The 15,583-nt window shown below is 40.5% G+C and overlaps 1 protein-coding gene across 1 annotated transcript in view; it reads left to right on the top strand.

The window, feature by feature from the left end:
- Window positions 1-15,583, top strand: part of TNRC6C (trinucleotide repeat containing adaptor 6C) — a 1,532,250-nt gene that overhangs the window by 1,010,457 nt on the left and 506,210 nt on the right. Inside the window, exon 11 of the mRNA XM_053709646.1 lies at window positions 9,536-9,676. Coding sequence (XP_053565621.1) covers window positions 9,536-9,676 — 141 coding nt within the window. The remainder of the gene's footprint in view (window positions 1-9,535; window positions 9,677-15,583) is intronic.

The following is a 15,583-nucleotide window of genomic DNA, read 5'->3' as shown; positions in this document are numbered from 1 at the left end:
CAGACCAGAATAGGTCATTGTCACGACCGACGCCAGTCTGGTGGGCTGGGGCGCGGTCTGGGAACCCCTGAAAACTCAGGGTCTATGGTTTCGGGAAGACTCTCTTCTCCCGATAAACATAATGGAACTGAGAGCAAGATTCAATGCTCTCAAGGCTTGGCCTCGACTAGCAAAGGCCAAATTCATAAGGTTTCAATCAGACATCATGACGACTGTTACATATATCAACCATCAGGGGGTAACAAGGAGTTCCCTGGCGATGGAGGAGCATCCGGGGGAGTGGGAACTCCATCTGGAAATCTTTGCCCAAATAACTCAATTATGGGGCATTCCAGACATGGTTCTGATTAGAGCTGCGCATCTTCACTTGTCTCACGATTCGATTCGATTACGATTATCATTGTAACGATTCGATACGATTCGATTCTACGATGCATCGCGATGCATCACGATTACTGCCCATGATTTTCATGATCTTGTTCTATTCCATATTTTATATATATATATATATTTTTATATATATATATATATATATATATATATATATATATATATTATATATGTGTGTGTGTGTATGTATGTGTATATATATATATATATATATATACACACATACACACACACACACATATATATATATACACACACACACACACACATATATATATATACACACACACACACACATATATATATATATATACACATACACACACACACACACACACACACATATATATATATATATATATATATATATAATAATCTTTTAAACAACTGTGTAAGATGGAAGAGCACTTATAAACATAATACTACAATATGCACAGAAATGTATCTGTAGATTTATTTTACAAAGGAAAATATAACCAGCAGCAGTGTACTCACTCAAACATTCTCACGGAGTACATTCAGACATCTGAAACCTGACCCAGAGAGCATTACCAATAGACCTCCTCTCACATGTTCCGGTCAGGAATTTTTATGACACCTATCCTAAAGAGCCGACAGCAGCCTCATGTAAACAGTGAATCTTTTCTTGTATTATAGATTCACTGTTTACTGTTGCGGTCTCTGCTGCATGTTTCCTCTCTGTCAGATCCCTAGCCCAAACGAGCATTTGAGGGTTTCTATTAGATACAGTAAGTCAAAAGTTTTACAGCAACCCTCAAATGCTCGTTTGGGCTAGGGATCTGACAGAGAGGAAACATGCAGCAGAGACCGCAACAGTAAACAGTGAATCTATAATACAAGAAAAGATTCACTGTTTACATGAGGCTGCTGTCGGCTCTTTAGGATAGGTGTCATAAAAATTCCTGACCGGAACATGTGAGAGGAGGTCTATTGGTAATGCTCTCTGGGTCAGATATCTGCGCAGTGTGCACAGGAAGTCCTGAATCACAGGAGTTCCCTGTCAGACTCGCCTGGCATGTATGGGGTTAATGGTGCCTATCTGGGAGTTGCCTGTTCTATGTCACCTGTCAGTTCGTTTATTTTTTTTATTGCAAGTACTGGGAGTTTGGTTTGCCCTCCCTTCACTGACTGCTGCTTTATTTAATACTATTGGTATTGGTAGTACTAGCAGTCAGTGCCTATCACTGTTCTACGTTATCAGCAGCTAATTCAGAGGGATTATATGAATTCCTGTGACACTGGCTACCGAGAGTCTCTCTCTGACGAGCACGATATTGCACTACGTAGAACAGTGATAGGCACTGACTGCTAGTACTACCAATACCAATAGTATTAAATAAAGCAGCAGTCAGTGAAGGGAGGGCAAACCAAACTCCCAGTACTTGCAATAAAAAAAATAAACGAACTGACATACAGGGGAGGAGGCGGCTTGGAAAGGCTTATATTGTGGCTCCATAACAACAGTGAAGTTTAAAAACGGAGCAATGAGGAAAACAGGAAACTGACAGTACAAGACTCATTTCCTCACATACCGAATCCCCTGCCCATGACGTCACTGACCCGGAATCGATTAAGAGCCTTCACTGCATCGATGCAGAATCGTTCACTGCTGCATCGTGATGCATCGGTGTGACGATTATTTTTGACAGCCCTAGTTCTGATGGCCTCTCGTCAGAACTTCATGGTCCCTTGTTACGGGTCCAAATCTAGGGATCCCAAGGCGACTCTATTGGATACAATAGTAGCACCTTGGATCTTCAACCTAGCTTATGTATTCCCACCGTTTCCTCTCATTCCCAGGCTGGTAGCCAGGATCAATCTGGAGAGGGCTTCGGTGACCTTGATAGTTCCTGTGTGGCCACGCAGGACTTGGTATGCAGACCTGGTGAATGTGTCATCGGCTCCACCATGGAAGCTACCTTTGAGACAGGACCTTCTTATTCAGGGTCCATTCGAACATCCGAATCTGGTTTTCCTCCAACTGACTGCTTGGAGTTTGAACGCTTGATTTTATCAAAGCGTAGGTTTTCAGATTCTGTAATAGATACTCTTATTCAGGCTAGAAAGCCTGTAACTAGAAAAATTTACCATAATATATGGAAAAAATATATCTGTTGGTGTGAATCTAAAGGATTCCCCTGGAACAAGATAAAAATTCCTAAGATTCTTTCCTTTCTACAAGAAGGTTTGGAGAAAGGATTTTCTGCGAGTTCTCTGAAGGGACATATCTCTGCTTTATCTGTTTTACTTCACAAAAGGCTGGCAGCTGTGCCAGACGTTTAAGCGTTTGTTCAGGCTCTGGTTAGAATCAAGCCTGTTTACAGACCTTTGACTCTTCCCTGGAGTCTTAATCTAGTTCTTTCAGTTCTTCAAGGGGTTCCGTTTGAACCCTTACATTCCGTAGATATTAAGTTATTATCTTGGAAAGTTTTGTTTTAGGTTGCAATTTCTTCCGCTAGAAGAGTTTCTGAGTTATCTGCTCTGCAGTGTTCTCCGCCCTATCTGGTCCATGCAGATAAGGTGGTTTTTACGTACTGAGCCTGGTTTTCTTCCGAAGGTTGTTTCCAACAAAAATATTAACCAGGAGATAGTTGTACCTTCTTTGTGTCCGAATCCAGTTTCATAGAAGGAACGTTTGTTACACAATTTGGACGTTGTCCGTGCTCTAAAATTCTATTTAGATGCTACAAAGGATTTCAGACAAACATCTTCCTTGTTTGTTGTTTATTCTAGTAAAAGGAGAGGTCAAAAAGCAACTTCTACCTCTCTAGCCTTTTGGCTTAAAAGCATCATCAGATTGGCTTATGAGACTGCCGGACGGCAGCCTCCTGAAAGAATCATAGCTCATTCCACTAGGGCCGTGGCTTCCACATGGGCCTTTAAGAACGAGGCTTCTGTTGATCAGATATGTAAGGCAGCGACTTGGTCTTCACTGCACACTTTTACCAAATTTTACAAATTTGATACTTTTGCTTCTTCTGAGGCTATTTTTGGGAGAAAGGTTTTGCAAACCGTGGTGCCTTCCATCTAGGTGACCTGATTTGCTCCCTCCCATCATCCGTGTCCTAAAGCTTTGGTATTGGTTCCCACAAGTAAGGATGACGCCGTGGACCGGACACACCTATGTTGGAGAAAACAGAATTTATGTTTACCTGATAAATTACTTTCTCCAACGGTGTGTCCGGTCCACGGCCCGCCCTGGTTTTTTAATCAGGTCTGATGATTTATTTTCTTTAACTAAAGTCACCACGGTATCATATGATTTCTCCTATGCAAATATTCCTCCTTTACGTCGGTCGAATGACTGGGGAAGGCGGAGCCTAGGAGGGATCATGTGACCAGCTTTGCTGGGCTCTTTGCCATTTCCTGTTGGGGAAGAGAATATCCCACAAGTAAGGATGACGCCGTGGACCGGACACACCGTTGGAGAAAGTAATTTATCAGGTAAACATAAATTCTGTTTTCAAACTGCCAAGTCTCATACAGAGATAGTTCTGGCATTTCTGAGGTCGCATGGGTGGAAGGTGAACGTGGAAAAGAGTTCTCTATTACCACTTACAAGGGTTCCCTTTCTAGGGACTCTTATAGATTCTGTAGAGATGAAAATTTACCTGACAGAGGCCAGGTTATCAAAACTTCTAAATGCTTGCCGTGTCCTTCATTCCATTCCACACCCGTCAGTAGCTCAGTGCATGGAAGTAATCGGCTTAATGGTAGCGGCAATGGACATAGTACCATTTGCGCGCCTGCATCTCAGACCGCTGCAATTGTGCATGCTAAGTCAGTGGAACAGGGATTACTCAGATTTGTCCCCCCTACTAAATCTGGATCAAGAGACCAGAGATTCTCTTCTATGGTGGCTTTCTCGGCCACATCTGTCCAAGGGGATGACCTTTCGCAGGCCAGATTGGACGATTGTAACAACAGACGCCAGCCTTCTAGGCTGGGGCGCAGTCTGGAACTCCCTGAAGGCTCAGAGATTATGGACTCAGGAGGAGAAACTCCTCCCAATAAATATTCTGGAATTAAGAGCAATATTCAATGCTTTCCTAGCTTGGCCTCAGTTAGCAACTCTGAGGTTCATCAGATTTCAGTCGGACAACATCACGACTGTGGCTTACATCAACCATCAAGGGGGAACCAGAAGTTCCCTAGCGATGTTGGAAGTCTCAAAGATAATTCGCTGGGCAGAGTCTCACTCTTGCCACCTGTCAGCGATTTACATCCCAGGCGTGGAGAACTGGGAGGCGGATTTTCTAAGTCGCCAGACTTTTCATCCGGGGGAGTGGGAACTTCATCCGGAGGTCTTTGCTCAACTGATTCATCGTTGGGGCAAACCAGATCTGGATCTCATGGCGTCTCGCCAGAACGCCAAGCTTCCTTGCTACGGATCCAGGTCCAGGGACCCGGGAGCGGTGCTGATAGATGCTCTGACAGCCCCTTGGGTCTTCAACATGGCTTATGTGTTTCCACCATTCCCGATGCTTCCTCGTTTGATTGCCAAGATCAAACAGGAGAGAGCTTCGGTGATTCTGATAGCGCCTGCGTGGCCACGCAGGACCTGGTATGCAGACCTAGTGGACATGTCGTCCTGTCCACCATGGTCTCTGCCTCTGAGACAGGACCTTCTAATTCAGGGTCCTTTCAACCATCCAAATCTAATTTCTCTGAGGCTGACTGCATGGAGATTGAACGCTTGATTCTATCAAAGCGTGGCTTCTCGGAGTCGGTTATTGATACCTTAATACAGGCTAGGAAGCCTGTTACCAGAAAAATTTACCATAAGATATGGCGTAAATATTTATATTGGTGCGAATCCAAGAGTTACTCATGGAGTAAGGTTAGGATTCCTAGGATATTGTCCTTTCTACAAGAGGGTTTAGAAAAGGGCTTATCTGCTAGTTCGTTAAAGGGACAGATTTCTGCTCTGTCTATTCTTCTACACAAACGTCTGGCTGAAGTTCCAGACGTTCAGGCTTTTTGTCAGGCTTTAGCTAGGATTAAGCCTGTGTTTAAGACTGTTGCTCCGCCGTGGAGCTTAAACTTAGTTCTTAACGTTCTTCAAGGCGTTCCATTTGAACCCCTTCATTCCATTGATATCAAGCTGTTATCCTGGAAGGTTCTGTTTTTGATGGCTATTTCCTCGGCTCGAAGAGTCTCTGAGTTATCTGCCTTACATTGTGATTCTCCTTATCTGATTTTTCATTCAGACAAGGTAGTTCTGCGTACTAAACCTGGGTTCTTACCTAAGGTAGTTACTAACAGGAATATCAATCAAGAGATTGTTGTTCCATCTCTGTGTCCTAACCCTTCTTCAAAGAAGGAACGACTTTTGCATAATCTGGACGTAGTCCGTGCCCTGAAGTTCTATTTGCAGGCAACTAAAGATTTTCGTCAAACTTCTTCCCTGTTTGTCGTTTACTCTGGACAGAGAAGAGGTCAAAAGGCTTCGGCTACCTCTCTCTCTTTTTGGCTTCGTAGCATAATACGTTTAGCCTATGAGACTGCTGGACAGCAGCCTCCTGAAAGGATTACAGCTCATTCGACTAGAGCTGTGGCTTCCACCTGGGCCTTTAAAAATGAGGCCTCTGTTGAACAGATTTGCAAGGCTGCAACTTGGTCTTCACTTCACACTTTTTCAAAATTTTACAAATTTGACACTTTTGCTTCTTCGGAGGCTATTTTTGGGAGAAAGGTACTTCAGGCAGTGGTTCCTTCTGTTTAATGTTCCTGCCTTGTCCCTCCCTTCATCCGTGTACTTTAGCTTTGGTATTGGTATTCCATAAGTAATGGATGACCTGTGGACTGACTACACTTAAAAAGAGAAAACATAATTTATGCTTACGTGATAAATTTATTTCTCTTGTAGTGTAGTCAGTCCACGGCCCGCCCTGTCTTTAAGGCAGATCTAAATTTTAATTAAACTCCAGTCACCACTGCACCCTATGGTTTCTCCTTTCTCGTCTGCTTTGGTCGAATGACTGAATATGACATGTGAGGGGAGGAGCTATATAGCAGCTCTGCTTTGGGTGATCCTCTTGCAGCTTCCTGTTAGGAAGAGATATATTCCATAAGTAATGGATGACCCGTGGACTGACTACACTACAAGAGAAATACATTTATCAGGTAAGCATAAATTATGTTTTTTTGCATGTTTTCTATTTATTTTTCACAGACAGAGCACGCTAGGCTCATCAATCCCACGAGGTCCACACCTTAAGGCTGGTACAGCACCACTATTCAGGACTTCATTTTTTATTGGCCATTTGAACTCTTTTTATACGAACACTTATTTTTCCACTTTATTTTTTATATTTTTTCACTTTGCCCCAGGAGGGGCACCTTCTTTTATCCTTGCATATATGATTATTTGTCACCCTCATACTTTGTCCTTGTTATTGTACACTGATTTAAGCACTTTGTAGTCAGGTGATTATTTTTGTATTTATTTCTTATGCACTCCTGTTCGCAATATTCCACTGATTGGTCAGCCTGATCTGCCTATGTGTGGTCAGATTTGTTATGATTAAACTTTTTGTTTTAACGTTTTTGTTTTTTCATATCCTGATGTCATAATCATCATTTTTTTACATTTTTGAATATTTTAAGTTGGTATTGCATTGTCCCATTCAATACCATTAGCATACTCCTTGACTAGTAACCTTTAGCCTTTGGCGCTCCTATTTTGTCCCTTTTATCCTCTATATATTTGGGGCTTTTTGTTAGGAAGTCCCCTTTTAGTGAGCTTGGTTACTTTCATCCAGGCGCAGTCAATTACATTGTCATACTTAGTAAAGTCCATCAAGCCACAGTGTCTGGCAAAAGGAACTGCCTTTTCTTTTTTTGTCTCACCCTTTTTTATTTTGGACTCCACAGCTTGGGTATTAGTTCCCACTCACCAAGGCTCATGGACTCTCACCACATTAGGAAAGAAAACAATGTATGCTAACCTGCTAAATTATTTTCTTTCATGGTGGTGAGAGTCCACTTAGCCCCACCCAGTTTGATTTTTTTCTTTTGGCAGCAGTTTTATTTGCACCTCTTATTACCCTGTTTAATTTTTCCTACCTTTCTGTTAACCTTTTTCTCTGCTCGTCTATATGTTAAGCTGAGTAGTACAGGAAGGTGGCAGGGTTTAAAAGCTCTTGTAGTTTGGGGTTCCACTGTCTCCTCCTAGTGGCAGAAATTCAATCCCACATGTCAAAGCTCATGGACTCTCACCACCAAAGCATTAATTATGTTTTTTTCTCATTTGCTGGCTTTCTGCCAATAGACAATGCTCGCTTTGCACCCTTATGATGGCTTGTGGCAGTCAAAATGCAGAACATCATGATTACCTTAACCATGTTTGTTCTGCAAAATGGAACTTACTAGCCAAATATTCCTCCAAAGCTTAAGTGAGCAGCATCTGAGGTAAAACTATCTCAGTAGTTGTCTGAATGTCTGCACACAAACTAACTGTAAACCCTTAGCTTCACAATGTATTTAAAAAGAAATAAGATGTACTGAGCTTTAAGAAAATATTATCAGACACTGTCTGTGTCCATCATCCTCAAACTGGCATATGTATTCTGGCCAACAATTAAGTTATGTAAAGATCATTGAAGACAACTCTCAATTCCTCTTAGTTCTCAGATTTGATCTGCAAACAAACCATAAGTAATCCTCAGACATGTTGTGTCAATCTGCATAATGGTTTAACCCCTTATATGCACATGACAAGCGCTTCTTATTATGCACATTTACTCTGCAGTGCAGATGACAAACACATTGCTCATCCTGGTGTTCACCCTTCTGATCCCAATCCCCCCCCCACACACACACACACACACTGCAAATGGGGAAAGGAAACTACAGTTGAGATTAAAGGTATAGCAAACACCAAAAATGTTATTGTTTAAAAAGATAGATAATCCTTTTATTTACCATTCCCCAGTTTTGCATAACCAACACAGTTATAGAAATATACTTTTTACCTCTGTAATTACCTTGTATCTAAGCCTCTGCAGACTGCCTTCTTATCTCAGATCTTTTGACATACTTGCATTTCAGGCAATTAGTGCTGACTCTTAAATAACTCCACGTGCATGAGCACAATGTTATATATATATATAAAACACATAAACTAATGCCCTCTAGCTGTAAAAATCTGTCAAATGCATTCATATAAAGGCAGCCTTCAAGGGTTTAGAAATTAGCATATGAGCCTACCTAGGTTTAGCGTTCAACTAAGAATACCAAGAGAACAAGAGATAAAAGTAAATTAGAAAGTTGTTTATAATTACATGCCCTATCTGAATTATGAAAGTTTAATTTGGACTTTACTATCCTTTTAAGTACATTATGTTTTTCAGTATTTTCCATTAATTCTGTTACATTTTTTTCCTCATAAATATTATAAAGCTATTATGATAAATCATTGGTTTTAGCAAGTGGCTTATCCTATTGTTTTTATATTACACTTAAAGGGACATGAAACCAAAGAAATGTCTTTCATGATTCAGATAGATCATACAATATTTCCAGTTTACTTCTATTATCTAATTTGCTTCATTATCTTGCTATTCTTTGATGAAGGAGCAGCAAAGCACTACTGGGAGTAGAAAGCCAATTAAAAGATGCATACATGTGCAGCCACCAATCAGCAGCTTATGATCCTACCTAGGTATACTTTCATAACAAAGGATACAAATAGGACTAAACAAATTAGATAATAGAAATAAATTGGAAAGTTATTTAAAAATACAAACTTGAATCTTGAAAGAAAAAATGTGGGTTTCATGTCCTTTTAACCTCCAGTGTCTCTAGCCTCCTTACTACTTTATTTTAGTGACAAAAAAACAAACATACATTTCTGTAATTGTAGTTGAACTTCTCAGTTCTGTTATTCAAGAATGCAAAACCTATAGATGCTAAAATGTAGGAGTTGGAAGATACACTATTAAGGGATTCATATGTATGTGTTTATTTAAAAATACATCATTTGTGTATGGTATGCTAATGATGCTTTTCTTTTTGTCATTCCATTTCCTTCCCTTTACATTGTTCTCACTATATTTGACCCACATACTATCCTCCTCTTGCTGGATCTGACCTCCAGCTCACCATCTCTCTTTCCAATCAGGATGGCGGCCTAGTGGAAGAGCCCATTACTTCACCATTTTTGCCTTCACCAAGCCTGAAGCTCCCCCATCCAAATAGTGCACTCCCTAATCAAGCCCTTGGTGGAATGACAAGCATGCAGAACTTGAACTCCTCTAGACAGGTGAGAAATACATTGTTATATTACTATGGCTCTAGTGTTTCTTGTAGAAGTTTACATATAGCATGTTTTCTTCTTAATAAAAAAACCTTAATATCTCACACATGATTTAACTTGTGCCTTTTTCAAGGATACCTCTCTTTTCTGTGCATTCCACTCTTCCTTTGTAAGTTCAGTTTCTGCCTATTTTGAAGTAAGGTAGTCTGGACTGTATAATCTGCCAAAGTGTCTTTAGCTCTATGGGCTTGAGCGTTAATTGCGCTAGAAGTAAGCTTTTCCCATGCGCTGGGTTGTTCTGGTATTGTGAGTTGAAAGTAAACTGTTTTCGCTTGCACGCTAACCTGACGAGCCAAAAAGCCGAACTTACAATATTGTGTGCGTGTTCACGTATTCCCAATAAAAGTTAATCGAGAGGAAAAAAAGTTACAAAACACCCTACTCACAGGCAAACACGATTGCATATTTTCATGTGCGCTTACCCGACATGAAAATATGAATATTTCACATTCCAATGTTCTTCACATTACAGAATATGTTCTAGTTATTCATAGATACATATATCTACATATAGCTGATGGTATTTTTGTACAATATATATCTATACCTATATTAGTTCATATAGGAGCAAAGCAATAATTGTTAGATGCAAAGCAAACAGCCTTTTTGATGCACAGAGAAACTGCTGTCCACAGCGTAATGTGGTAGAAAAATCACTTGTATGCCGCAGTTATTGTTACAGGGTAGTCCCTTTGTCAATGGTAGCAAGCCATGAACAGGATAGTAATGAGAAAATGTTAGTTCGCAGGTTAAAGTAAATAACCAGGTCGGTATAAAGGACGTTAGTGGCTGTAGGGTAAATATGGTCTTGGTATTGTGTCCATTTAGAGTCGTTATGGAGAGCAACGCATACACTGTGTTGTCAGAAGTTATGTGGTTAATTACTCACGGAAACCTTTTTGCCGTCAGCGGAAGAGACGTCTCACTACCTCCGCTTCTTTGGGTCCTGCAGGTATTCCAGTGAAAATTCCCCGTTGGATAATCAGCTCTCTCGACTCTAAAGTTCCCTTGTTGCCAAATACCTTACAGAAGCCATGCAGAGCGTCCTACAAACAAAGTGGTCCTATGGATACGATTTATAGATGATGTTCTAATGCTATGGGAAGGCTCAATTGACCAATTTCATGACTTTATGAAATATTTAAATACTAATACAAAAAATCTGAAGTTTACGTATGAAGTCAGTCCTTCCGAAATTTCATTTCTTGACTTAAAATTATTGAAAGTTGGTAATATCATAAATACTGAAAGCTATAGGAAACCGACAGCAGCAAATACTTTATTAGAGGTAACAAGCCATCACCCTATTACACAAATAAAAGGTATTCCCATTGGTCAATATCTTAGACACAAAAGAAACTGTTCAGATGAATAGTTTTTTAAAAAACATGCTGATGATTTGAAAAAACTTTTTTTAGAAAGAGTATATACTGTAGTAAAAATTGGTTAAAAACAGGTTTCCATAGAGCATCTCAAACTCAGGGGCAAACTCTTCTTTATGAATCAAAGGAAAAAACTGGTGACACTACAGGGAGTGCAGAATTATTAGGCAAGTTGTATTTTTGAGGATTAATTTTATTATTGAACAACAACCATGTTCTCAATGAACCCAAAAAACTCATTAATATCAAAGCTGAATATTTTTGGAAGTAGTTTTTAGTTTGTTTTTAGTTTTAGCTATTTTAGGGGGATATCTGTGTGTGCAGGTGACTATTACTGTGCATAATTATTAGGCAACTTAACAAAAAACAAATATATACCCATTTCAATTATTTATTTTTACCAGTGAAACCAATATAACATCTCAACATTCACAAATATACATTTCTGACATTCAAAAACAAAACAAAAACAAATCAGTGACCAATATAGCCACCTTTCTTTGCAAGGACACTCAAAAGCCTGCCATCCATGGATTCTGTCAGTGTTTTGATCTGTTCACCATCAACATTGCGTGCAGCAGCAACCACAGCCTCCCAGACACTGTTCAGAGAGGTGTACTGTTTTCCCTCCTTGTAAATCTCACATTTGATGATGGACCACAGGTTCTCAATGGGGTTCAGATCAGGTGAACAAGGAGGCCATGTCATTAGATTTTCTTCTTTTATACCCTCTGCCAGCCACGCTCTGGAGTACTTGGACGCGTGTGATGGAGCATTGTCCTGCATGAAAATCATGTTTTTCTTGAAGGATGCAGACTTCTTCCTGTACCACTGCTTGAAGAAGGTGTCTTCCAGAAACTGGCAGTAGGACTGGGAGTTGAGCTTGACTCCATCCTCAACCCGAAAAGGCCCCACAAGCTCATCTTTGATGATACCAGCCCAAACCAGTACTCCACCTCCACCTTGCTGGCGTCTGAGTCGGACTGGAGCTCTCTGCCCTTTACCAATCCAGCCACGGGCCCATCCATCTGGCCCATCAAGACTCACTCTCATTTCATCAGTCCATAAAACCTTAGAAAAATCAGTCTTGAGATATTTCTTGGCCCAGTCTTGACGTTTCAGCTTGTGTGTCTTCAGTGGTGGTCGTCTTTCAGCCTATCTTACCTTGGCCATGTCTCTTGAGTATTGCACACCTTGTGCTTTTGGGCACTCCAGTGATGTTGCAGCTCTGAAATATGGCCAAACTGGTGGCATCTTGGCAGCTGCACGCTTGACTTTTCTCAGTTCATGGGCAGTTATTTTGCGCTTTGGTTTTTCCACACGCTTCTTGCGACCCTGTTGACTATTTTGAATGAAACGCTTGATTGTTCGATGATCACGCTTCAGAAGCTTTGCAATTTTAAGAGTGCTGCATCCCTCTGCAAGATATCTCACTATTTTTGACTTTTCTGAGCCTGTCAAGTCCTTCTTTTGACCCATTTTGCCAAAGGAAAGGAAGTTGCCTAATAATTATGCACACCTGATATAGGGTGTTGATGTCATTAGACCACACCCCTTCTCATTACAGAGATGCACATCACCTAATATGCTTAATTGGTAGTAGGCTTTCGAGCCTATACAGCTTGGAGTAAGACAACATGCATAAAGAGGATGATGTGGTCAAAATACTCATTTGCCTAATAATTCTGCACTCCCTGTAGATTAAGAATGATAACTACATTTAATAATCAATTGCAAGATTTAAAAGCAATTTTATCTAAACATTTGCACTTGCTTACATTAGATGGTGACATACACAATTTAGTGGGGGATTTTCCTTTATTGACTGCCAGAAAAGCACCCTCTTTAAAAGACAAACTAGTAAATAGTCATTATATTAATAATGAACCAAGAATGTGGCTGGGCAGTATGAAACCCAAAAATGGTAACTGTCCATGTAATAAATGCAAAATGTGCAAATTTATGGTTACTAGCAACAGGATTGAAGATAGAAAGGGCACAATCCATAGAACTAAGGGGTTCATTACATGCAATACATATGGTGTAGTCTATGTCCTCTCATGCTCCTGCCCCAAACAGTATGTTGGGAAAACCAAGGAGAATTCCTTGGTAGGACGTTCTACCATACGGCTCCTGATTATTTGGACACACACCGAAGTTAAACTCCCATAACCTATTCATCAAACGTTGCATAAATTGCTTGTACGTATTGAAGCGGTAGGAGTTTGGAAAGAGACCAGCAGTTAAACTTTCGAATAAGTGTGCGCACTTTATCTTCTGGCACCAATTGGACAAATTTTCGGGCAATACTTACTGATCAAGGAAATCAGTCTGGAGAGCACGCAGAAGAAACAGTGAGTACTTCACAGTGCTAATAAAACTTCTTTGACGCTATGAATAGTGACTGCAGCGATGGTAACACTTGCATAAGAGACACATGAAGTTTTGTTACTATCGGTAACACATCAGTAACTTTGTATCAGCAGTGTCTAACCGATATGTTCCGGATATAAACTATTGTACACAAAATTATGCAGTTACCCTGACACACTTACACTTATTAAGAACTGCCCCCGCTAAAGGGTGAATCCACCAACGCATTGATTCTATATTTGAGATCAACAAATATGTTAACTGTGTACTACATTATATGCCTGCAGTAACTTATATTTGCATAGACAGTACTAGCCGCTATTATCATTAGAGGTGTTTTATCACTATAAGTTTTGTTTAATTGCATCAAGTGTATTCATAGAATCTTGTTTTATGTATTATATTATAGGTACTAGAATGTATTAGGACACCGGTGTCATTAATTTTTATGATATATGTTTTAGATTTAGGTAATGTTTTTATAGCATATGCTTATTGCATCATATTAATTAAAATCATTAATTTGATCCGCCCTAATAGTGAATATTTTATTGAGATAGTGAATATTTTATTGAGATAGCCATTTAATTGAAGTTCTTTGGGAAAACTTATTTGAGACCATATAATCTCAAATATTATTATGTGTTTGATTATTTAGGTCTGCATTTCATTTTCAGACATTTAAAGGGAAACTGTACCCAAATTTTTCTTTCTTGATTCAGATTGAGCATGAAATTTTAAGCAACTTTCTAATTTACTCCTATTATCAAATTTTCTTCATTCTCTTGGTATCTTTATTTGAAATGCAAGAATGTAAGTTTAGATGCCGGCCCATTTTTGGTGAACAACCTGGGTTGTCCTTGCTGATTGGTAGATAAATCCATCCACCAATAAAAAAGTGCTGTCCAGAGTACTGAAACCAAAAAAAAAAAAGATTAGATGCCTTCTTTTTCAAATAATGATAGCAAGAGAACGTAGAAAAATTGATAATAGGAGTAAATTAGAAAGTTGCTTAAAATTGCATGCTCTTGCTTCCAGAGGAGGAGCACAGGTGTGTGATCAGGTGCTGCACCTGTTCTGATCTCTCCTACCTACAAGCTGTTGGTGTGGAATCGCGCCTAAAACCCTCTAGTTTAGGGTGGCTTGTATTGCTGAATATCACCGCTGCTGGAAACTCTATAGTGCCCTGACATTGCACTAAATAGCTGCAGGTAGCAGCCCTGAAAAAGGACTTATCATTATAGCAAAATTAATACCCTTTAAAAAACGGTTGTTGTCACACAATCTCCTTATTAAGCCGGGGTAACCCAAGAAGAAGTGCTCAGCTGAACCAACAGGCAAGTCAAATTCCCGATTACTGCTGAATAAATTGAAACGGAGGACGGAGGTGAGAGGCGCTGCACTTATCCTAAGTTGTGTGGACTCTGAGAACTTACCGCTCTCCTGTGTACAGCTTAATTGAATACCCAGGAGTTGGAGCTGGAGTTACCTGTACATCACACCGGCATTGCGGCTGGAGCAGTGGGTGCGGATGGTGTAGCCCGTTGTTTTTTGTTATTTGCATCCCTGCGCTGAAGTGGCATTCCCCCTCCCACCGGTGTTGCGTGAGGGGGGGCCACTGCTGGAGGAGACGGGTCGATCCCTGGTGCAGTGTTGGTTCCGGGGAGGATAACGTGGAGCTGCTGGAGCGGTAGTTGTGGCTGCCTTCCCTCCCGCCTCTGCCCACTTTCTTCTGCCTCTAGCCAAGGTGTTGAGACTCAGGAATGCTATCGATGTCGGCTGGTGGAGTGATTGTAGCAACATATGAGTCATACCCTTGAGAATAGCTGACCGGCTTCTTTGAAAAAACGCAAGAGACGAGGATATTGGTATCCTTGTGTCGCAGCCTGCTGATTTGTTTCCCGGCACTCGCTGTTTCCTCAACCTGGAAGTCGCTCCCCTTCCCACCGATGCTGCGTGAGGGGGGGCTGAGGCTGATGATCGCTGGTTGTCCCCTGCTCAAAACTTGGTCTATTGGTTCTGGGTAACGTAGATCTCCTGGGATAAAACTTGCAGTTTTGTTTTCTTTTTTAGCTGCCTCTACCCTGGAATGACTTGG

Source organism: Bombina bombina, chromosome 1 (assembly GCF_027579735.1).
Source record: "Bombina bombina isolate aBomBom1 chromosome 1, aBomBom1.pri, whole genome shotgun sequence".
Classification (NCBI taxonomy): Eukaryota; Metazoa; Chordata; class Amphibia; order Anura; family Bombinatoridae; genus Bombina; species Bombina bombina.
Note: the sequence above shows the minus strand (reverse complement) of the source record. Positions and strands in the feature narration are given on the sequence as shown.